This window comes from Macrobrachium nipponense, chromosome 9 (assembly GCF_015104395.2).
Source record: "Macrobrachium nipponense isolate FS-2020 chromosome 9, ASM1510439v2, whole genome shotgun sequence".
NCBI classification, from domain to species: Eukaryota; Metazoa; Arthropoda; class Malacostraca; order Decapoda; family Palaemonidae; genus Macrobrachium; species Macrobrachium nipponense.
In genome coordinates, this window is record NC_061110.1 from 62,011,166 (window position 1) to 62,034,608 (window position 23,443).

The following is a 23,443-nucleotide window of genomic DNA, read 5'->3' on the forward strand; positions in this document are numbered from 1 at the left end:
TCACTGTCTCTCGGTAATACAGTTAAACTTGAATCACTTATGGATGCAACATATTAAGACATATTCTTCATTTTCTCTTTACATATCACACGCACCTAAAATCTGAAAGCACCAGCGTATTCAGGGTGAATTTGTTCTATGAAAACTCAAGTTCTATTTGATCTTGATCGCATTAATGATGCAAAATCCGATGATATGTAAAAACAGGTATAAAGAATCAAATGCTTCTTTCTTCACTTTTACTTGCTGCAATTTCTTTGTGTTTTATCTTATTGATTTCAGGAAAAGATGACTTAGTTGTACAACTATGGTATGACCAAAACTTTCCTATCTTGTGCAAAGCATGAGATAATTGAAGATATATAAACATATTGCTAGTTTTCTAAGCCACGGACGAAAATAATGAGACTCTTGGTACCAGCCAATCTGAGGCCGCCAAACAAACGTCTCGTAGGCACAAGAATCTACCTTAAGTGAATCAACTTAGGCCAGGTATTCGCATTCGACAGATGAGCGTCCACACATAAAGAGTAAAACTGTCAGTCGGACAGTCAACTCGAGATCATTGCCCTCATTTCTCACCTAGCCTTCGTTGGGTTACATGGCAGCAATGGAAACTCCGCTGGCTGACAAGGATTTGGAGCTACATAGACTAGCTGCTGCTACGGCAATTCACTTCAAACTAGGATGGAAGCAAAAAGGCGTAAAAGAGTATGGTTTAAATAATGCCTATTATGGAGAGATGTCTATTCACATACAATATTAACGAATATTGTTAAATTAGACCTAGGAGTTGGTAAGTTATGAAATGGACTGTGAAGCCTCTTTTCACTAATAACACCTTTCATGAAAAGACAGGACACTGGCCTAGGCCTATAGCAAATTGTATTTATCACATGGAAATAGCTTTTATTAATTACATATGTGATTTGGACTCACAACCACAATAAAGCAACGGTCTACAAATAGCACCACAGAGTCTAACAATGAAATTAATTAGGCCTATACATAGTTTATTCATATTCTGGTCAGAGCGGCTAAGATCCTTCCCAAGCAAAATCCAGTGGCGAACTATCATAAAATTATTGGTTACCCATCCACACGTGCAATCACCTGTCAGTCAGTCGAAAGAGCTTTGGTAATTCCATCAGTTCATCAGTTTTGGTGAGTGGACTGACTCCGCCCACAAACTGTCGTCCACACGTACGTTTGGACGTCAGTTTAGATGAACTGACAGGGAGACTGACAGGGAAACCTGTGAGTGAATACCCGGCATTATAGCAAGCTGCAAAATTGGTCTGTTGATCATCCACCCACCAATGACAAAGGCTGGGTATTCACACATGTTTACCTCTCAGTCTCTTTGTCAGTTCATCGAAACTGATGTTAAAATGTGCGTGTGGACAACAGATTGTGGGCAGAGTCAGTCCACTCACCAGAACTGATGAACTGGTTGAATTACCTAAAGTTTTTTCAACCGACTGACGGTGATCGCACGTGTGGACAGGTAACCAACGATTTTATGATAGTTCGCCGCTGGATTTCACCTGGGAAGGATATCAGCCATTCCGACCAGAACATGAATAAACTGTGTATAGGCCTAACTAATTATATTGTTGGACCCTGCAGCTCTATTTGTAGATCGTTGTGAGTCAAAATCAGCATATAATAAATAAAAACTATTTCCAAGTGATAAATACAGTTTGGTAAAGGACTAGACCAGTATCCTGCCTTTCCATGAAAGTTGTTACCCCCAAATCTAATTTAACCTTATTCATTAATATTGTATGAGAATTGACACCTCTCTTTAATAGGCAATATTTAGACCGTGCTCTGTTCCGCCATTTTGCTTCTTTTCTATTTTGAAGTTATGGAGGAGTTATGGAGTTCCATTTGACAACGTCTGTGTGTGAGAGAGAGAGAGAGAGGGAGCAATTGGTGGTTGCATGGTTAACGACTGTTTTGGCTGTTGGTGAGTTTTGGGTCGTCTGCTGGTACTATTAGTTGTTGGAGTTCTGTGTTTTGGTTAGTTTTGAGTTAGTCTTTGGTGAGAGCTGGTGACAGACAATAATGTTGGAGGAGTCTATTGGAGGCATTGAAATTCGTTTGAGTTGTTTTGTTGATTTGTTGTTGGTTGTTGTTAAGTTTGGTATTGTTAGTGGGTGTGTGTGTGTTGCTTTTTTTGTGTTTGTGCAGTGGTCTTTTGTTGTGTTGTTGAGTTTTTGTTATGTGTGAGGTTATGGTTGTGTTCCTTGGTTGTTTGCTGTGTTCTTAGGTTGTGGTTGTGTTCCTTGGTTGTTTTTTATGTGTGAGGTTGTGGTTGTGTTCCTTGGTTGTTGTTGTGGTCTTTGGTTGTTGTGTTGTTGTTGAGTTGTTGGGTTGTAGTCCTTGGGTGTTGTTTTGTTGTTGTGTTGTTGGGTTGTGGGTTGTGGTTCTTGGTGGTTGTTGTTGGTATCTCTGTGACCTCGACCAGCGGACAGCACAGGATAGCCCTGAGTATCCGGAGTGGTTGGTACGTACAGATGGCCAACGAAGAATTTGCATAGTTTCTTAATTCATTGTTCATTATGGAAATATTGCCATATGCAGGTGCCAGATTATTTACTTAACAATAAATAACATTTCCTTTCAAAGGTGCTATGCTTGAAATAAATTACATTAGAATTGAGTAGACTTATTCGCCGTATTAAAGATAATTATTTTGCAAAGTAAGGAAAATATATACTGATGGGTCCGCGATTTCTAATTTTATTCTCAACTCTAGCTTTGTGACAGCATACCGAAGATTTTGCAGATGGCTTTGCTGCCGCTCGAGTCTTGACTCAACATATCGTACTGCACTGGGGTGTTGTCATTTTGTCTCCTACAGCCGATAAATAATACATCAAGGCGTTCACATTCTTTGAAAACGATGTTTAATTTAACTAATTTTGTCCTTTGATCTATAAAATAATTTGCATGACACATTTAGTGGGCCTAAATTGGACTTCTGATTTTCCCACATGATTAGCCTAGGTCTATTTTCAGCAGTATACTCTCTCGGATACATAATATTAATGAATATTTAAATTGACTGTATATATAATATATAATATATATATATATCTATATATATACATATATATATGTGTGTATATATATATATATATATATATATATATATATATATATATATATATAAATCTGCTTTATTTGATTATTCCCGTTATTATTGTTTTATTAGCCATGTTCGCCTTTCTTCTTATCCTTTTCATAATTGCTTAACATAATTAACTCAGACCTAGCTATTCAAAGTCAAAAAGCAATCATAAAAAATCAATCGAATATAATTCAGTCTTATTTTCTATCGAATTCCTTGCATATCATCCTGTTTCATTTGGACACGTTGGATAGCTGTGGGAGTCAAAACTGACGAATACATTAAGAAAGGCTTACTTTCATTAAAGCTTTCTTAGGTTGATCTTTCTGTAGCTATATATATATTCATTTCTTCTAAATAGAAATAAATTCAAATTAGTTTCACATGTATACCTAGACCTACTACCTAAGCATATTATAAGTAGCTGAAAGGATAAGAAATATGAAAGGTGACGTTCTCGTTTAAGTCTATTTCATGTTTTTTTTTTTTTCAAGAAAAACCTACTGCTTTAATCAAGGGTTGCTCTTTGATGGCTACAGGGTGTAACACGAGTGTATGCACATATTTTGTGGAATGAAAGTTAAAGTTTCTTTGAACAGAAAATATTTTATAAACATGCATTTTAAGGCGTCCGTTGTCGGTGCGGGGAATTTTAAAATAACCATTATCATTAGTGATGCTTTCACACGATGGATTTCGTAACGAGAAGTTGGATCGAGTCGCCTGAGATGTAGAAGAGAGCGGAGGTGGCGTATAGGAGTGATGGGAGGATTGGGCCAATGTTAATAAAGTATCTCCCAATAAAATGTATTCTTTAGGTTTTGAAGAAAAAAATGCATGCATCATTGAAACTGTTTCCCTCCCTATCCGTGGTATTCACTGGCCACCGATAAAAAACAAAACAAAAAGAGTAAGCCTAACTGAATTTCTCATCCATCAAAGATAAGTTTCCTTATTCATTAGACTTATTCATTAGACAACTATCAAAGATTTCAAGTGTAGATTTAGAAATCTCTTCCTCTCCATCTAAAGTATTCATCAGACACCAGTCATAAACGTAGAGCTAGTTATGATTCCTGGTTCAGCAATGTCGTGACGAGGCACTAGAATTCAAAGTTCACAAATGAATGTTGCTCAGCAACACTTACACTACTGTATTGTCTTGCTCTCTTGTGGTGCTTCGAGGTGTTCCACCTCTAGGCCCATGTTCTAAATTTTGCCATTCTTTAAACAATTTGATTCATCTATGTATGATTCTCTCCGGTTTATTAAGCTTTCTTGATATCTCTCCAACAGGAACTTGCACCGAATGCAGTGCAATAATTCTCTCGATCATCGAGGGATATTTCTTAGACCAATAAATGACACATTGACATTAGATTCCCGTGCATATAACGACATCAAAAGCAATAGAGTGAGGTCGCATGGTTCACACTGTTAGGTTATCGTTTTTTTTTTTTTTTTTTTCAATTTGATAGCATTTTGTGAGATTCCTATGTTTTCTGTAAAATTTAACAAATGGAATAGTTCAACTACCTTCAACTTAATATTGAAATGATAATTTAAGGACTATGTTTATGCGACACTACTATACTCTGTTTTTTTTTTTTTTTTTTGTTTTTTTTTTTTTTTTTTTTCATCTGTCCATCCGCCTGTGGTGTTTTTGTGTGGTAACACTGCGTCCCGGGCTTTAGATAGTTACGCTATGTGTAAGTTTTAAGTAAATAAAAGGATATCTGGGTGTACATTTGCAACTAAAAAGTGTTTTAATAATTTACTGTATGAGAATTACACCGTTAATGTTCGAAATAGGATATTATTATAATCGTTGAATGTAAGCTGAATGTAACTCTAAAGCCCGGGACGCAGTGTTACCATACAAAAACACCACAGGCGGATGGACAGATGAAAAAAAACAGAGTATAGTGAAAGGTGTCTCCTATCTATTTGATAATGTATATCTATGGTTGTGATATGACGTTTTTTATCACTTCGTTTCGTTCACGTCAATTTTGCTATATGGAAAATAGTTTTACACAATAACATAACATAATGTTCTAAAGATATCAGTGACTGTTTTTAACGTCAGTACACATGATTTCTTTCATCTTTGAAAAGAAAAATAAATAAATAAGGCATAGATCGTGTGTCAGGCAGGTGAACGAAAAATTATGAAACTCTGCCACCAGTTTTTTTGCCAACAGTACATGTGTTTTGTGCTTTTGTTTTGTTTTGTGTAGGTATAGGTCAATTGTCCTGCCTGTATTTTGTTGTGTAAAGAGGAAAGTGTGACAGAGCGTGAGTTTGGCAGCTGGATCGATTAGGTTATGTTGGGGAGGGGGAGGGGGGGATATTTGCCACTTTTTTAAGCTTGTGATCCCGCCACAAAGTGAATTATCGCAGCAGCTAGTATATAGTCTATGTATGCTGTAGCTCCACCGCTTATCACCTATAGCAGTTTCCATCGCTGCCATAGAGTTGTTGCCATGACGAAGGCTAGGCGAGAAATGAGGGCAACGACCTCTAGTTGACTGTCTGACTGACAGTTCTACTCTTTACGTGTTGACGGTCATCCGTCGAACGGTCGTGGGTGGACTGACAGGTAAACCTGAGCGTGAACACCCGGCCAAACATACCAGTAATTTGTATTTTATTTAAGGTTAAGGTTAGCCATAGATCAGGCGTCTGGCACTGCTATAGTTGCCAGCCGCCGATGCCTCTTCAATAGACCTCATCTGGGGAGCAACTGGTCACTGTCCAGTCATGGCTGAGAGTTTCATACTGCAGTACATCGAGAGTTTCATACAGCATTATACACTGTACAGAAAACTCGATTGCGCTGAAGAAACTTCTACGCACATTTGATGTGCTTCCCTTTATGGACAATCTTCTCGCGCATCAATTTTCAAACAAATAGCTGGTGCCTGCTGTTGCTACTGCTGATCCTCTCGGATCCATAACGGTACTACTATTCACTTTTGGTGGCACTATAGTACTAGGTCATACTTTTAATCTGGATACGAATAGGACAGTCTTGTGCATTTCATTTTTCATCGCTAGTTTATGTCATCACAACCGAAGCAAGATAGAAAGAAGAGGAAGAGGAGAATGAATCATTCAAATCACTCGTCGAAAAGTCTTCACTCTGCGTGTTGTGATTTTCTGCGCTTTATCAAGCCTGGTCATACAGCTGCAAACGCTTCATTCTTGACAACAATAGGCACTTTCTCAAGTGAAAGGCAATCTGAATGTAATCATTCTTCATTATGTAAATATAAATAATTTCCTAGTGAAAGCATTGAGAGAAAGGAACGGTACTAGACTCGTGGATTCCTCCTCAAGTCAGCAGTATAGATTTCTCACATATCTGGTTTTAATAGGGGATATTTATCTGGCCCAAGTTTCAAGTGCATTACAGCTGTCTACTTTTTTCTTTTTTCTTTTTAAATCACCGGCCGCTCGTGGAACCCTTCGTTCCTCATCGACCCAGACGCATCAAGAAAACTGACTGAATCATTATGTCAACAACAATTATTCTTTACTGAAAGCAGACTTCAAGAAGAGCATAGTTAGTATTCATGAATAAATATAATACTAATAGTACTTTTATCTATCATTTAAAGTTATAAATATTATATGTGTAGAAAATTCAGTTCAACACTTACTTATATACGGAACTATGTTGTAACGGCCCAGTGTCTCGGAACTGCAACGAATGATTGATTGATGATGATACCTAGCCTGTAATCGTGAACTCATACCGTTAAAAAGACGGTCAAATAAATCGAGACGACCTAAGGTATGCGAACAAAGTTTGCAAACACTTTTTACCGCATATTTGTTTCCCATCCAGAATAGAAAAACATTTAGTGTTTCAGTGTGTATATGTATATATACACATGTATAATGTTTGCATATGTTTATACATATATATATACTATATAATATATATATATAGTATATATATATATATATATATATATATATATATACATATATATATACACTATATATATACATATATATATATATATATATATATATATATATATATATATATATATATATATTATTCATATATATATACACGTATATATATTATGTATGTAAGTATATATACGTGGATATATGTATCTATTTTTAATTCCGCCAGAAGCAAGTCAGCATGACACTCTCCTTTTTCTAAAAAGTTCCTCACTCATCTCTTTATCGCTCTCTCTCTCTTATCCCTCCTCGAGTGCATTAAAGAAGCCAAGTAGATTACAGAGGCTACTGCACCGACAAACGTCCTAACGACAACTGAGGTCTGAAGTTCTGAACAGGAAACATAGATTGCAAACAGTCTACAAACTGTTTGCAAACAATGTTTCCTGGTGTCGACAGGCCCTAAGTTTATAGCATCCGAGGTCAAGCCTAAATCTAAACCATCCGAGGCCGAGTCCCAGTACTTACCAATGGTGTCAGAGACCGGGAGTCCACACTATCCCAGTTTGAGTACGAGACCAACGTGAGGATTCAGTAATTAGCCTAAATTTGTGTCCAGGTCGATGACGCCGTTCGTTCAAAACGTTTCACACTTCTGCTACAATCACTTCATCAATAAATCAAACACGCACACAATCATTAATTAGAAGACATTGAACCCAAATGATCAACTCCTACAACCAGGTTTTACCTAATTCCTAATGATTGAAGGCTACAACTGCTTTTTTACAACTTTTCATTGCCTTTAATAACCACAAGATGACTCCTGATGCGTATAGGCCTGTCCACACTAGGAAACATTCTTTCCAAACAAAGTTTGCAAACAGTTTCCAAAATGTTTGCAAACAATATTTCCTGTCCAGACCCCAGTTGTCGTCAGGATGCCTGTCGGTGCAGGAGCCTCTGTAATCTACTTGGCTATTTTAATGAACTCGAGGAGGAAGAAAAAAGAAAAAAAAAGAGAGTTGGGTGAGGAAGTTTTTAGAAAAAGGAGCCTGTCATTCTAACTTGCTTCTGGCGGAATTGAAAATAGATACATATATACATAATGCACGTATTCATGCATACATATATGTATGTATATTTGCATGTATGTATCTATGTATACATCACCTTACTATAATATATATATAATATAAAATACAATATATATATATATATATATTATATATCTATATATATATATATATTATATATATATTATATTATATCCAAGCGCTTTCGTCTTTAGTAAAGACGAAAGCGCTTGGATTTCTGCCTATCATTTTCCTATGGTATTCGCTTATTTAATGAAGTCACGTGCATCTACTGTGATTTTTAAGCATATATATATGTGTGTATATATATATATATATATATATATATATATATATATATATATATATGCATTAAGCAACAAATGTACTTTAATATCTAATTCGCTCTTCCTCAGAATTAATATATGTTCTTATATGTTAACTGAAGGGGAATTTTTAGTTGATAATAATTTCGTTGGCTCCCGGGCGCGAACCTAGGAACCGAGAAATCAGGACGTATAGTGAAGCGCCTTTAACCACACATGCACAGTGTACATGTGTATATATATGCATATAATCATATATATATATATATATATATACATACACATACCTTATACATATGTATATATACATATACACAGAAACTAAATATTTTCCATTCTGGATGGGAAGCAAATACGCTGGAAAAAGTGTTTGCAGACAATGTTTCCTGGTGTGTACAGACCTTATGACTTCAGCGTGAAATGATATACCGGATAGGTAACTCGTTACTTCAACCTGTACGATCGTTTTACATTCAGAGCAACGGTTTCATTCTGAACTGTTACGAAGTGGCTACTGATCTTCATTTCGTTACAGCAGGTCAAGGGCTGCTTGCCATTCTTGTATATATGCTACAGGGAATATATGAAATCCAGGGAATTCACGAAATCCCTAGGGCATATGAAATAACCAATTCGCTTAGGAACATTTGATCCCAGAGGGCTAGCATTAAACACTGTGAAACAGATTCACCTACACCGTTTCGCCCTGTTCATACTAGCCCCTAGGCGGGGATCAAAGGCACTTGGAGACATTTGATCCCCACGGGCTAGTACTAAACACGGCGAAATATCTTTGACTCGCCAAGGCCTAGTACTAAACACGGCGAAATATATTTGACTCGCCAGGGCCTAGTACTAAACACGGCGAAACAGTGTAGATGAATCAGTTTCACCGTACTTAGTACTAGTCCTTGGAGTTCAAATCTCCCAAGAGAAATTATTCGTTTCGTGAGATTATATCCCTTACCCGGATATTCTAAAATATTTCCCGGATACTGCATTGTATGTTTAAAATATTGAAGTAATTACTAGGGGAACAGTAAATGATCTATAAAAATGTATAGTTCATCGAAAGTCATCTAAAACAAAATATCATAACGAATATGCCATAGGAAATTTAGAATTTATATAAAATATTGTCCTAATGAGCCAAGGACTCAAACGACAAAATTTCTTACCTAGACTTTGAAATGCACAGGTCTGTGCCCGATTTTCAGTACGTTCCTTTTTATTCCTTTTGTCTAACCTGCTCTTCAGATGCTCATCTGGATATCGATTATAGCAAAGAAGAGTGATGACCAGGAGGTATAGAGGCTCAAGTCAAGCATTCAGTGTATGAAAGATTGGCGTCCACGGGTTTATTACAAAGTCTGGAGGATCTGTCGTTTCTTGAACGCCTTAGTTTAGAGGAGTAAAAATTCACGCCTCAACCGTTTTTATTTACAGCATTTACGAGCCTTTTATTATTGTTTCGGTTACTTTAACTTTACCTTTGTTTCTTTTCTTTATATGCCGATAAACAACTACATAAGTTATGTGTGTGAAGAAGGGAATAGAGAAATAGAGAAGAGAGACTGACTCTGGCTGACAAACTGTCTCACTTCAGCATTTTCATAAACGTTACGTAGGTAGTTCAGTATAAACTTAGTCCAAACTAAAAGGCTCCTTAGCCCAGAGAGAGAGAGAGAGAGAGAGAGAGAGAGAGAGAGAGAGAGATGGTTTTCGCTGCACTGCACACACAGGCACATAAAATGAGAGAGAGAAGGGGGGGGGGGGAGTTCTAACTGTACACACGCGCGTAAAATACACACGCAAAGAAAGAGAGATGAAAACCAAGAATTACAAGAATCATCAAATACTATAAAGAAAAAAATAAGGTGGTCATGTTTGACATACTCAAAATCCGGGAAACTAATATACAAATACAGATACTTGACATTTGGAATCAGGAACTCTTACACAATTAGTAGACACTCGGAATTTGGAATCTTACTCAGATACTACACACCCGGAATCATGAAAACTTGCACAGGTCCCAGACGCCCAGAATCCAAGCATCTTGAACATGCACCTACTAAACACATGGAATCCCAAAATCTTGCATAGGTAGTAAACTCAATCCAGGAAATTTTCACAGATGCCAGATACCCAGAATCCGGAAATTTTGCACTAATGCTAAATACTTAGAAGCCGGGTTTCTACAGAAATAGAAGACCCCAGGACTCACAAAGCATCCAGACTTCTGAAATCTTAGGACTTAGACAGATATACGAACATGTAATCCAGGAACCTTGCACGCATACTTAGACACCAAAATTCCAGCACCCGGAGTCCAGGGATTTTTTATAGATACTTGACACTCATAATCCAGGGATCTCTTACAGATACTAGACACTCAACCAAGGGACCTTTTACAGATATCATACTCCCCGAATCCTGTGATCTTTTACAGATACTACGTAGACGCTCAATCCAGGGACCATTTACAGATACTAGACACCCACAGTATTTTACAATGATCTTTTACAGATATTAGACATACAATATCTAGGAATCTTTCGCAGATAGTAAACACACACAATACAGGAATCTTTTGCTGATATAGACACTCAGAATCCAGGGATCTTTTATAGACTTGACACTCAGAAACCAGAGATCTTTTACAGACTTGACATTCAGACTCCAGGATCTTTTACAAACTTGACATTCAAAATCCATGGATCTTTTACCAATATTTTAACACTCAGAATCCAGGGATCTTTTACAGACGTGACACTCAGAATCCACAGATCCTTTACCAATACTTGGCACTCAGAATCCAGGGATCTTTTACAGATACTAGCCACCTGGAATCCAAGGATCTTTTTCACATACTAGACACCCCAGAATCTGACAATCTTATGCAGATACTAGACCCAGATTCCATAGATCTTTTACAGATATTAGGCATACAGTATCTATGAATCTTGCACAGACAGTAGACACAGAATCAAGCAGTTGTGTACAAATATTGGATACTCAGAATTCAGGGATCTTGACATTTAGAATTCAGAGGTCTGTTACAGGTACTAGACACTCTAAATCCTGGGATCTTTTACAGGCTTGACACTCACAATCTAATGATCTATTACAGCTACTAAACACTCGGAATTATAAGATCTCTTACAGATAATAGATACCTAGAATACAGCAATCTTGTACAGATACTAGGTGCTCAGAATCCATGGACCTTTTATAGACATTAGATACCTGGAATCCAAGGATCTTTTACCGATGCTAGGCCATGGGCTCTTAACCTGGGGGCCATGACAAGAATTTATGGGGGATATAGCAGACTGTTACAAATATTATATTTCAAAATATTGTTAGAAATCAGAATGTTGTTCCTGTAAGTGCAAGGGAAAGCTGACCTGTTGAGTCATGCTTTGCATATTTAGCAGATATATATTATTTGAGCAGCTAAATAGGTTGAATCTTAAGCTATAAGGCAAAGAAAAAATGTCTTTCACCACATGGATTGTCTTCGTGGATTTATTGCCAAGCTCCAGAATTGGCAAAGGAAAGTTGGTGCTGGGAATGTTGCCATGTTTGAAAACCTTTAAACTATCCTTGACGAGAATGAACAATATTGTCTCCTTGAGCCATTACTTAAAACTTAAATCACTCAACATTTGAGATCCTTAGAAAACACACTTGGAAAATACTTTCCAGAAATCATGGAGGAAGAAGGGAAGTTGGTGAGGAATCCATTCTCTGACATTCTTGACATTACTAATATACCCAGTGATGTCCAGGACGAGTTCCTTGGTCTCAAAAATGGTTCTGCTGCCAAAGATCTCTATGAAGAAAAATCTCAGAATATATTCTGGTGTTCAATGCATGTCATATCCAAAAGTTAGTGAAATTGCACTTCGACTACTCTAGCCTTTTTCAATTACCTATTTATGTGAGTCTGGTTTCTCCACCCTTCTTCAAGTTAAGAATGAGAACCAAAACCGACTAGATGTGGACCCTGACATGAGATGTGCATTGTCAATGAAACAACCTCGGAATCATCAAGTGAGTGAAAATAAACAATTTCAGTCTTCCCACCAATGCGTTATAATGTATGCAGAGGTTGAGTGAACTTTTCCATAACGAAATTCAAATTTCCTGTGAGGCTAATGCTGCTAGTGACGGCTGGTATTTTGTAGTGTAGTGATTCAATTTAAGGCATTAAGCATACTACAATAATCCATCAACTAAGATAATTATAACTGTCAAGTTTGTAATAAATTTAGTTTTTATAAAGCAAATGAGTTTTCTTCATCAACATTTTATTTATTTATTTATTTATTTATTTATTTATTTATTTATTTATTTATTTATTTACCTATTTATTTATTCATTTATTTATTTACTTTATCCTTTTTATCTGTTTTTTATTGGGTGCATGTGGAATTTTGGAGAAAAATGAAAGGGAGCCACACGAAGGTTGAGAATTCATGAAATGAGGAATAAAATGAAGGTTGAGAAGCAGTGTACTAGCCACTCAGAATCCAGGGATCTTTTACAGATACTATACACTCAGAATCCATGGATCTTTTGTAGTTACCAGAATCTTACTTTGATACTAAATACACAGAATGCGCAGCTATTAGACGTCTAGAATCCTGGCGCGTGGCAATATTAACAAAAGCCTCCAGAACTTTGAACTAAGGCGACCTGTTCTTTTCATAAGGTACTGAATGGCGCACATAAGGGACAAGAGCATCTGGTACTGAGTCACCACCAACAAAATCTGAGGGTTAAAGATAGCAAAAAGACAACCTTGAGTATGAGATCTTGGTCTGAGACTTCTCCCAGGGGGTCGTAAAGTGCCTGGGTAATTGTGTGGAGCATGAGAGTTATGTCCCACTCAGGAGGAAAGGTTTCTCAAAGAGAATGAAGGTCTTCATAAGCATAGACAACGTGACTGATGAAGAGAGGTCTAAACCCTTCAGTCTGAAAACTTGTGTTTAAGAAATGTGATAGCGTTTCATCATAAACTAAGTGATGTTTGTTTCAGCAAAGATAAATGAGAAAGTCATAGATCTGCTGAACAGAAGTTCTGAATGGAGGGAGGTCTCTTCTACAATACAATCACAAAACATGGTCTACCTTCCTTTGTACTTGTTAGCAAAGAAACAGTGGAGGTATCCAGACATTTTTTTTTTTTTGCAGTCCTGCAACAAGAGTATCACTGTTTCTTTCATGAGTGTTGTCTCAGTCATGCTTTCCAAAGCTTAAGTTGTATTCAATGGAGCTCAGGTCCAGGGAAGTCAAGGTTTTGCTCATTGGCCTATAGTATATATATGTGTGTGTTATATATTACAGCTATTTTCAGAAAATCAGTTTGGAGGAAGCATTACTGCAATACCTAAGGGACTAAGTCCATCTTCATGTCCCTCTAGATATAGGCCAATTAAATTAACCTCGTTTTATCTACGTATTTTTAGAAGCTGCTTTCTAAAGATCTCTGTTCTCTGTAGGTTTGATGAAGGTTAATAACCTGCTACTAGCATTACAGTTTGGGGTTTTTAAAGTGCTTGGCATATGTGGTACACTCTTGTAAATATACACTGTCTTGAAGAGTGGCTTTGATGAGGGTGCAGAGGTACACATGGTCAGTTTAGTTTTAAGTTTAGTTATTTATAAGCAAAGATTAATGGGAACTAGTGGATCTTTTGTTAATATTCTGAATGAATAATTAATAAGCAGAAACCAGAGGGTCTGTGTTGGTGGCCAGTATAGTAGCTTTCATAATATCTCATTTCAAGTGTTCATCAAGGTAGTGTTCTAAGATCTTTGCTATTCATTATCTATATACTACTGACATGTTGCAAGATCCAGAGAACAAACTGATTGCATATGCTCCTTCTTCGTGTTCTTTCTTCATGCCTTAGATCTCTGATTACAGAATCCATTAATAGAGACTTGACATATATTGAAGTGTGGAGTAGGCTTTGAGGCATGAAGCTTACCCCTTCTAAAACTCAAAGTATGACCATTAGTCAATCCAGAACTCTTTTACCTGATCTACGTTTAGATTATATGGTTTAAATGTTAGTGACTTTTAAGATTTTAGTTATAACTTTTGATAAGGAAATTTACTTTTGAGAAGCATATATTTAATATTGCTTCCTCTGTTTCTCAAAAGTTGATATCTTGCAGAAAACTTTGAGAATGTTTGAGGATGAAGCTATAAAATCTAAATGTTTTAACTCCTCTTCTTCCTTGCTCTCTAGTGTGGTCTTTGGTGCGGCCTCTTAACTCAAACCCTTGGATAAAGTTATATCATCAATCAGGTTATTTCCACAACTTTTAATGCTGACCTGTGGCACAAAGATAAAGTGAGATCATTATGTTTGTTTCATAGAATATGCCATATGGTTTGTACTTTACTTTACCTCATCTAGCTGATTTTTTTTTCGTAACACCAGGTAGGCTGTTGCTGCAAACACTGTCCTTTTCTAGCATTAGGTTTGATATAATCAGTTTCCTAAAACTTCATCTTAGCTACAACTAAAATGTGGAATTGTTTGCCTTGTGCAGTTGTGGAGTCTTCTGATCTCCAAATATTTAAGCAAGGAGCAAATTTATTCCTACTCTCTTCTCTGCTGACATCTAAATTTTGGATATATCAGTTTTATTTTCTATTCCCTCATGTTTATCAAATTACAGCCTTTTCCTATAACTTTCTTTTTCTGCTGGCTGATTCCCCTCTGAAACCATATTGTGTTAATAGTTTGCTGACTCCTTCCGTATGGGCTTTTGGCTGAAGGTTTAAAGAAAGAAAATAAACTGTCTGATGGTACATCTGAACTTGTGGCTGATAATGTTATGGGAGCCAAGAGGGATCCATCTTAGTGCCTTGACCAAGAAAGAAAGTGGATCCTGGAACCATTCACCCGGTCTGCTGGTATTGTGGTTAGTACAGTGTCATGCCACTCAGATGTCGTGAGTTTGCATCTCCCCAGGGCAATGAAAAATCACTGGCTCTGTATCATGATCAGTTACTGCTGCAGTGTGGGGCCTTTGGTGGGAGGTTAAAACCAACATTCTTTGGAAGATTGAATTTCAAGTTAGTAGCCCTTGTGTGCTTGTGCCATTTGAATAGGTCTCATCTAATAATAATAATAATAATAATAATAATAATAATAATAATAATAATAATAATAATAATAATAATAATGTGGCCAACAAGGAGCCACAAAGGTCAACTTGAGAAACAAGATGATCAAAACCCTCTTTACTCACAAAACAAACTAGGTAAAACGGTGGAAGGGCATAGACATCCTGAATGTCTCAAGGGTGCTGGAAGGCATCATCCAGCTGCCCATGACTTTGGAACAGTGGAGCAGAGTACCATGAGCTTCCCGTTTAGATGGGACGTGTTCCCCAAAGCTCAAACAGCCTCTCCTCTATTCATGGATGTGTAGAGCCTACTTTGTCCCTGCAACCTGACCCCAGAGGCTGAGCTGACCTGCCAGAATATTCTGCCTGCCAGGGATGTTATCAGTTGATAGCTAAATGGCATGGTGAATTGCAAGCTCATGTAGCTGCCTTCCAGCGGACAGAGAGAAAGGGTGACTGCCCCTCCCTCTTTATTGAAATGTCACTACGGTGGTGTTGTTGCTCAGTAACACTACTGAGAAACATACCAACTGCCCTTGGAATGTTTGCATCACTAGCAAAGCTGCTTGCATTTCCATTATGTGATATGCAGATGAAGTATATCTTTTGTCTACACACCTCAGAAAAATGAGCTATTAAGGTGGGAATCCAAGAACAGATGCATCTTCAGAGGGGATAGTTCAGAGGAGCTCCCACCAAAAGGTTTCTGTCATCCTGTCACCGATCAAGGTCCTCTCTGGTCTCACCACTGAATGGCACAAGATGAGTGGGAGGGTCACTTGAGGTGAAGGCTTAGCTGCACCCAAAGGTTTAGCCATATTTATCCTTGAAACCATAAAATGTTTGAAAGATTAGAGAAACTTAGGACCTTGACCTTCGTCTCTCCGCCATTTTCTTTGGAAAGAATAACAAAGAGCGCTTACCCTGAAGAGTGAAATTACCATCCATCAAAACTTGTCTCTAAATCAGAGAAACGGCCGTATCTCATTACCTGAGGACAAAGTTCCCTCACAGGTTGGCACTCTGGTATGAAAGGAAATTCAGTGCCTTCCATTCTGACACCAGCAACTCCTAAACTTATCATCCTAGGATCAGACATGTAATGGCAACGTTTTCCAAAAAGATCAACCACAGGTCAAGCTAAGAATTTAATACTGTTCTGTTGGGACTCTCCAAGGGGAGATCATGTAGTCAAAAGACTGCAGGGCAGTAAAATAAAAAATGCAGTTGAAATATGAAAATGTTGGGAATTTGTGAAATAAACCAACAACAATGGTTGCTATGAGATGGCTTCATTCATTTCGAAACAAGTTACCAGATAGCACTTCTTTAAGCTTATGTCCAAAAGATTTTGGAGAACGTTACATTAGTTTTTCTTAGTGAGTTATCAAGGGTTGGTAAGGGCTGGGTCTGGAATTTCAACACCATTGTCATTCAGCCCTTGTGCCATGATCCATACTGTAGTGGCTGAAGATAGTGTCCCAATGAAGGTGATGGGAAAATCTTAAAGGTCCTGGTGGCGGTCATTCTGATACAAGTTTTACGGCACCTCCCAACCAGGTATTTATGCATATGTATCTTATGAGATGTCTTCAAATCACGCCAGGAAAGCTATTTATTTCTTATTGTAAAAGTAAGGGTAATTTTGTCACCTGGCGAGTTAGTGGTGGTATTTCTGTAATTTTCTTCCTCACGACGCCTTCAGCCTCTCTGAATTTACCATGCATTCGTTGTTTATTTGTGTTGGGATATTCTCACAGGCACTTTGAAATGAAAAAATTTGTTCCACCCTTGTTTAATGGCATAAAAAACACCCAAGTAACCGATGAGGGAAACACCATTAGATGAATCTGCAAAGGAATAATGCACAGTAGATTCAGCCATGATAAAGTCATGTAGATAGCGAAAAGGTGACTACCACTTTGCAGACGACAAAATTGACTTTTTTCAACCTGATTTATTAAATAATACAGGAAACATGATCTCTGCAAAAGATCCTAAGAGATCTGATGCCATCTATAAGTATATATACCCCAGCTCATGTCGTCATTAGCTTTCATGTGCATGACCACTGATTGTCTCTGAAATCCTGCCCAGCCACCACACAAAGACCGTCCATCCCTCAACAGACTGAGGACCAAGTTCCTCGCTGTTGAAATTCTGGACTCCATTCCTTATAAGAAAAGTCTACTTCCTTGAAGCTTTCCACATCCAAAAAGCAAACCCGCTGATCTATATAACCAAAGCTGATGTTTTGCCTGCAGACTTTACTGAATTGAATTGAATATAGAATTTAGGCCAAAGGCCAAGCACTAGGACCTATGAGGTCATTCAGCGCCGAAGCGGAAATTTAAAGTAAAGGTTTGAAAGGTGTAACAGGAGGAAAACCTTGCAGTTGCACCATGAATCAATTGTTAGAAGAGGATGGAAAAGTAAGATGGAAGAGATTATGAAAGGAGATACAGTAAAAAGGATGAAAGGGAGTGCAGGCAGGGGCCGAAGGCACGCTGCAAAGAACCTCAAGTAATGCCTACAGTGCAACGTTTGAGGCGCACTGACGGCCCTACCACTTTACGGAGCCTACAGAGTTTAATGGAAACTTTTATAACAGTGGCGGTAACTTTGGAAGCGGAAAACGCATCGTGAACAACAGCAAAAAAAAAAATAAATAAATAAAAAAATAAAAAGCCAGTGACTTCCCTGTCCATCCAAATTACCATCCGGACCTTTATTAGTGGGTTCTTGGCTGGCTGCGAGGCCTCGCCTCGTGAAAATGGACACCATTTGCAACCCAGAAAGTGAACAGAGACGATCATCATGAAACAAGAAATCTGCATTAATACACTCTTGTAATTGCAGCCTTAGAATTTATTCCTCGATGAACGGGTGTGTGTAGAACACTGCACGAAGTGTTAGGCTAGTGTCTGATAATCCTGCGTTGCCCTATCCTTGGACCCAGTTCTGCATCCTTGACGACCAGATAAGGAAATGATTAAGGAACACAGACTTTACGAAACGGATACATACAGTGAAGACACCCACCCAAATACTAACAACTTGAATCATTGTAATAATAAACCTTACCATAGTGTAAATCAAATTTGATAATGATGATGGTGAAATGAGGCTTTTAGCGTAGCAAGGACAATGAAAGCAATTCACTAAATAAATGAGTTTGAGAGTACACTATATATAATATTGCGGAGAGCTCATTCGTATGTGATTCAACATCACATAAAGTCTCTAGTTGCTCTATTCCCGGGAAGAGTTTTACTCAGCAAGTCTTACTTGCCTCGGGGCGGGCAGGAATAGTGGATGTTATTTCGCGTTATTTCTTCTTCACTTTCCACAAAGAACTCTTGACGCAATGCCTTGTTGATAATTTTCGCTTTCACCTTAATACGTGTCATATGTAAAAAGACTTCCTGAACACATTGCTGTTTGTAGATTCAAGTACAAGTCGCCAACACTAAAAAGTTAAGGGAAAAGTTACAATTTTGGCGGGTTTTTATGAAATAGAATGATTGCAACTAATCTATTGCAAAACATTTGGAGTGTGAGCGACGAAAATACTCTCTCTCTCTCTCTCTCTCTCTCTCTCTCTCTCCTCTCTCTATTCTGACCGACTTTATTTCTTTCTCTCTATTAGCACGGCTAGCCAACGAATGCGTTACAATGTAGCTATTACAAAGATCAAGTCTGGCGCGATCCATGTTACGTTTATACAATGTTTGTCTAGTTTCGACAGTTACTGATCGATGTCAAGTGTTGCCTAGACTAGCTGTTTAGGTGTGCGAATGCAATCATTCGTTGAAAACTGGAGAAATTTCCTTCAGCATGCGTCGAATTTTGCGTGAGGTCTTGAGTGTATTTATTTTTTGAGTGATGCATCAGTCAGTATTATCATTACAATCCGAATTCTAGAATAAAGTGTTTCAAAAAGAAAATGGAAGCCTGAAATTGCTTTCGTGTTTGTTGTTCATCTGAAGGTGTTCATGCGTGAATTTTGATTAGGCTGCAAAATGGCTTTTAAGGAAGTGCATTTATCGTCTAGGCTGCAGATAAAGTCGTCTTTCTTTTCTCTGCCTGGCTTTCACTCTGATTTTGTTAAACATGACTTGAAGAAAGTTAGACTGCGATTTTTGTATTCTGGCACATCTAAGGAAGGATGAGTGGGCTGACAATGAATGGCGAATTTCAAGTCGATTACTTTTTCATGAGATTAAACTGTGAAATACTCTTAATCAAAACTGACACCATAAGTCATTACATGTCAATCTGCACTCCACAAAAGGGATGCAGGTTTCACTTCTAGGCCTGATTTTAAACGGACGTTTGCCCTGCTCAATTGTGTGTGTGTGTGTGTGTGTGTGTGTGTGTGTGTGTGTGCGTGCGTGCGTGTGTGTGTGTGTGTGTGTGTGTGCAGAGTTCTGAGAGAAATCCTGGCATGGCTGGCTCCAAGAAGCGTTGGCAAATATGCTGTGTTTGTGTTGTATACGAATATCATCAGCCGATTCACTTCTGGAGAGAGAAAGCATTGCAGGATGTTTCATTTCATTCAAGTTTGAGAATTCTGTTATATAACTTTGGTCTAGATTAGGCTTTGTATCAGTTTTATGTTTCATGGCAAATGAAACATAAAACATCCTCTCTGAATTATATGACTGTTGGAAGTTTATATGTTTTAACATTTGTCTAAATACAAAAACTTTACTGGAAGTATTTATATATCGCCATGGCTATTACAGCCTCACATTTATTTCAATAATAAAAAAACGTTTGTCATGCTTCCGGAAAAAAGAAAAGAAAATGAGCAGTTAAATTTTTTGCATCATCATACTACCTGATACCTGATTGCCATGTCGCCACTTCAGACTTCGTTCGATACAGGTATACTAAATGATCTCATTCATCACGCCTTTTAACACGGAGAATGGTCACGTCATACTTTTTGCTCTGATAATTCTGGATTAATTCGTCCATCCAAATGTAAGCACTACATTTTTCGCATGTACTTTCCCACGTCACATCACACACCCACGAGGCGGCCACGTTCCCGTTCACAGGGGGCCAGGGGGGGAAGGCCTAGTCGGCTCCCAATTCTTCTTCCTCCCTTTCCTCCGTTCCTCTCGAACGCTCGCCTCTTCAGGGCGCCTCTCTACCTTCCTTCCTTCCTTTCTTTCTTTCTTCCTTCCTTCCTTGCTTCCTTCCTTCCTTCCCTCCACGCCACTTCACGCTAATGTTAGCCTATTACTGGAAGTGCGTTATGCTTGCGCTTCCTACCAAGTGCCTAAATGTCCAAGCCTTTATTAGCAACTGCATTCAGAAGTGGAAAAGGCAATGTAGTAAGTTTGGGAGGCTGTTATGGAGGGAGGTAAATTTATTTAAACTGATGTCAGTAAAGACTGAGATTTGTTTACCGAGCTGAAATTTTGTCTGTTCATCCATTTGTCCAAGTATACTAGGTCTTAGCGTTTTGTTAGAAGACAATGGTTAGTGTTAAATTCTCGTTCTGCTAATGAGCATGGATTAGTATTTATCTGGCATTCCTCCTGTAGTATATTGGCTCTTCCAATCCACACTTTATTGTAGAAATGCTGTAAGTATGCAAGTTAAGTTTGTCAGTATCAGTAGACCTTTTATTTATTTATTTATTTATTTATTTATTTGTTTGTCTATTTATTAATTTATTTATTTTACATATTCTTGTATCTTGGTACAGTTAGTTTTAGTACAATGCACTTCATGTTTAGCATTACTATTCAACCCACCAAATAAAGGTGTTTTAGCTGTGTCACCGAAAAGAGATTCAGCCATAATAGCAATTCACGCGTCAGTTTTAGGCTCTGGTCTCGAGTTCAGCGAAAGGGACGGAGGTGATCAGCTGCGAGGGCCGATATTTGGCCGCAGATTGTTTAATCGTCACTTTCTCCCTCTCTTCCCCAACAACTCTCTCTCTCTCTCTCTCTCTCTCTCTCTCTCTCTCTCTCCACGCATCGGTGACCACCGTAACTGATTCGAAGCATTAAATGCTTTTGGTCTCATCTTTTTTTCTTTGTTTCTTCTGATTATCTTTTGTTGCATTTGTGGTCTGATGTAGTTATTAGGTTTTGAGTGTCGTCTTCCTCGGTTCAACTATTAGAAATAATTGACTTTTGTCATTTAGGATTCAGAGCACAGGTTTTGGATTGAATTTCTTTTCGCAAACTTGTTTGTGATTGTCAAAGTGTTTCGAACTTTCACGTATCATCCAATTAAGAGGTTCAGTTTTGCCTCTCTCTTTCCTCTGACTTGCCCCTGCGGCTGAGAGCCCGCGTTATGCATCATGAAAACAGATTCTTTCATTCCAGTTTAGTAAGTCGCCGAAATTACTTTCTTCTAGCTTAATGGTGGATCGCATTTTCATAAGAAAGCTAAAAAAAAAATAATTTTTCATGAACCGTCCCCGTGCAGTTGATCGAGGCACCGGATTCTCTCGCTATCTTGACGTTTCTGTCTTTGTCGCCTCTCTTCATCTTTCACGCCTTTCCTTCCCCTTCTTCCTTCCTCCTTCCTCCCTCCTCCTACGACAGTCAACTACACGCCCGAGTCCACTCTTACACATCGCCCATTAAGCTATTATCATTCTACTGTGGGTATGCTTCGACATACATACACACTAACATTAAATATATATATATATATATATATATATATATATATATATATATATATATATATATATATATTATCTATATCTATATATCATATATATATCTATATATATATGTGTGTGTGTGTGTGTGTGCGTGTGTGTGTATGTATATAGCCTATATATATATATATATATCTATATATATATATATATATATATATATATATATATATATATATATATAAATATATGCGTTTGTATGCGTGTACGCAGACGTTTGTTTGAAATAAGTAAATACATATACTACAATATGTTTGTAATGACAAATTTAATTTGAAATATGTATGGTTCCATGTACATGCGTACAATCTTTTAATAAAATATACGGTAACACGACATATATATATATATATATATATATATATATATATATATATATATACATACATACATACATACATATATAGACATTATTCAGAAAATGTGCATCTCACGATTTGCTGAATGCGGTTATTGAGAAATATCATCACAATTTAATGGTTTCGAGATTAGTACTATTCATTTATCTATTGGAATTTACCTGTATTATGGTGAGCATCGTTGTATGTTTTCCCAGTGAGATGATCCTCTTATGAAGTCCTCCCAGAACGACATCGACCTCGAGCGAAGAAAAAATAGACGATCAATCCATGAACACAAGAAGCAGAACACAAAAGCACACTCCTCTTCCCAGGAGCAGAATGCACCGGAGTTCTTCCAAGGAGAGCTCCACTCTACTCGGCACTGTCGTCTTAGAGCTTGTGTGGCCCTCACTCACTCATTCACTCAATCAGACTCTCAAGTCTCAATGTGCCGCTCGCAGTCGCAGTCGCCGCTCACCCACGCCTCCGCCTCGCCACTTCTCTCCCCACCTCCTCCTCGGTGACGTCACAGAAATGCACGAGGCGTCAGGATGTTCTGCTGTCAACAGGTTTCGCGAAATGGGCTGAAAATGGGTCGTGATGGAGAAGGTTTCACAGTCTGAAAACGAAAATGAAACTGTAGTGAAAAAGATATTTCAGTAAATGACCAAATTTTTCATATTCAGGAAGGTTAAGGCAGCAAGGTACAAAATTATATAAAAATCAGAATGGTTCTCGATCTATCATCACACCCACAAACACACGTGTATCATATATACATACATACA

The 23,443-nt window shown here is 37.8% G+C and overlaps 1 protein-coding gene across 1 annotated transcript in view; it reads right to left on the bottom strand.

The window, feature by feature from the left end:
- LOC135218446 (uncharacterized) overlaps positions 1-23,211 on the bottom strand; it is a 94,530-nt gene extending 71,319 nt beyond the window's left edge. Inside the window, exon 1 of the mRNA XM_064254761.1 lies at positions 22,835-23,211. Within this exon, the coding sequence (XP_064110831.1) occupies positions 22,835-22,852 (18 nt within the window). The 5' untranslated portion in view covers positions 22,853-23,211. The remainder of the gene's footprint in view (positions 1-22,834) is intronic.
- Positions 23,212-23,443: the final 232 nt, after the last annotated feature.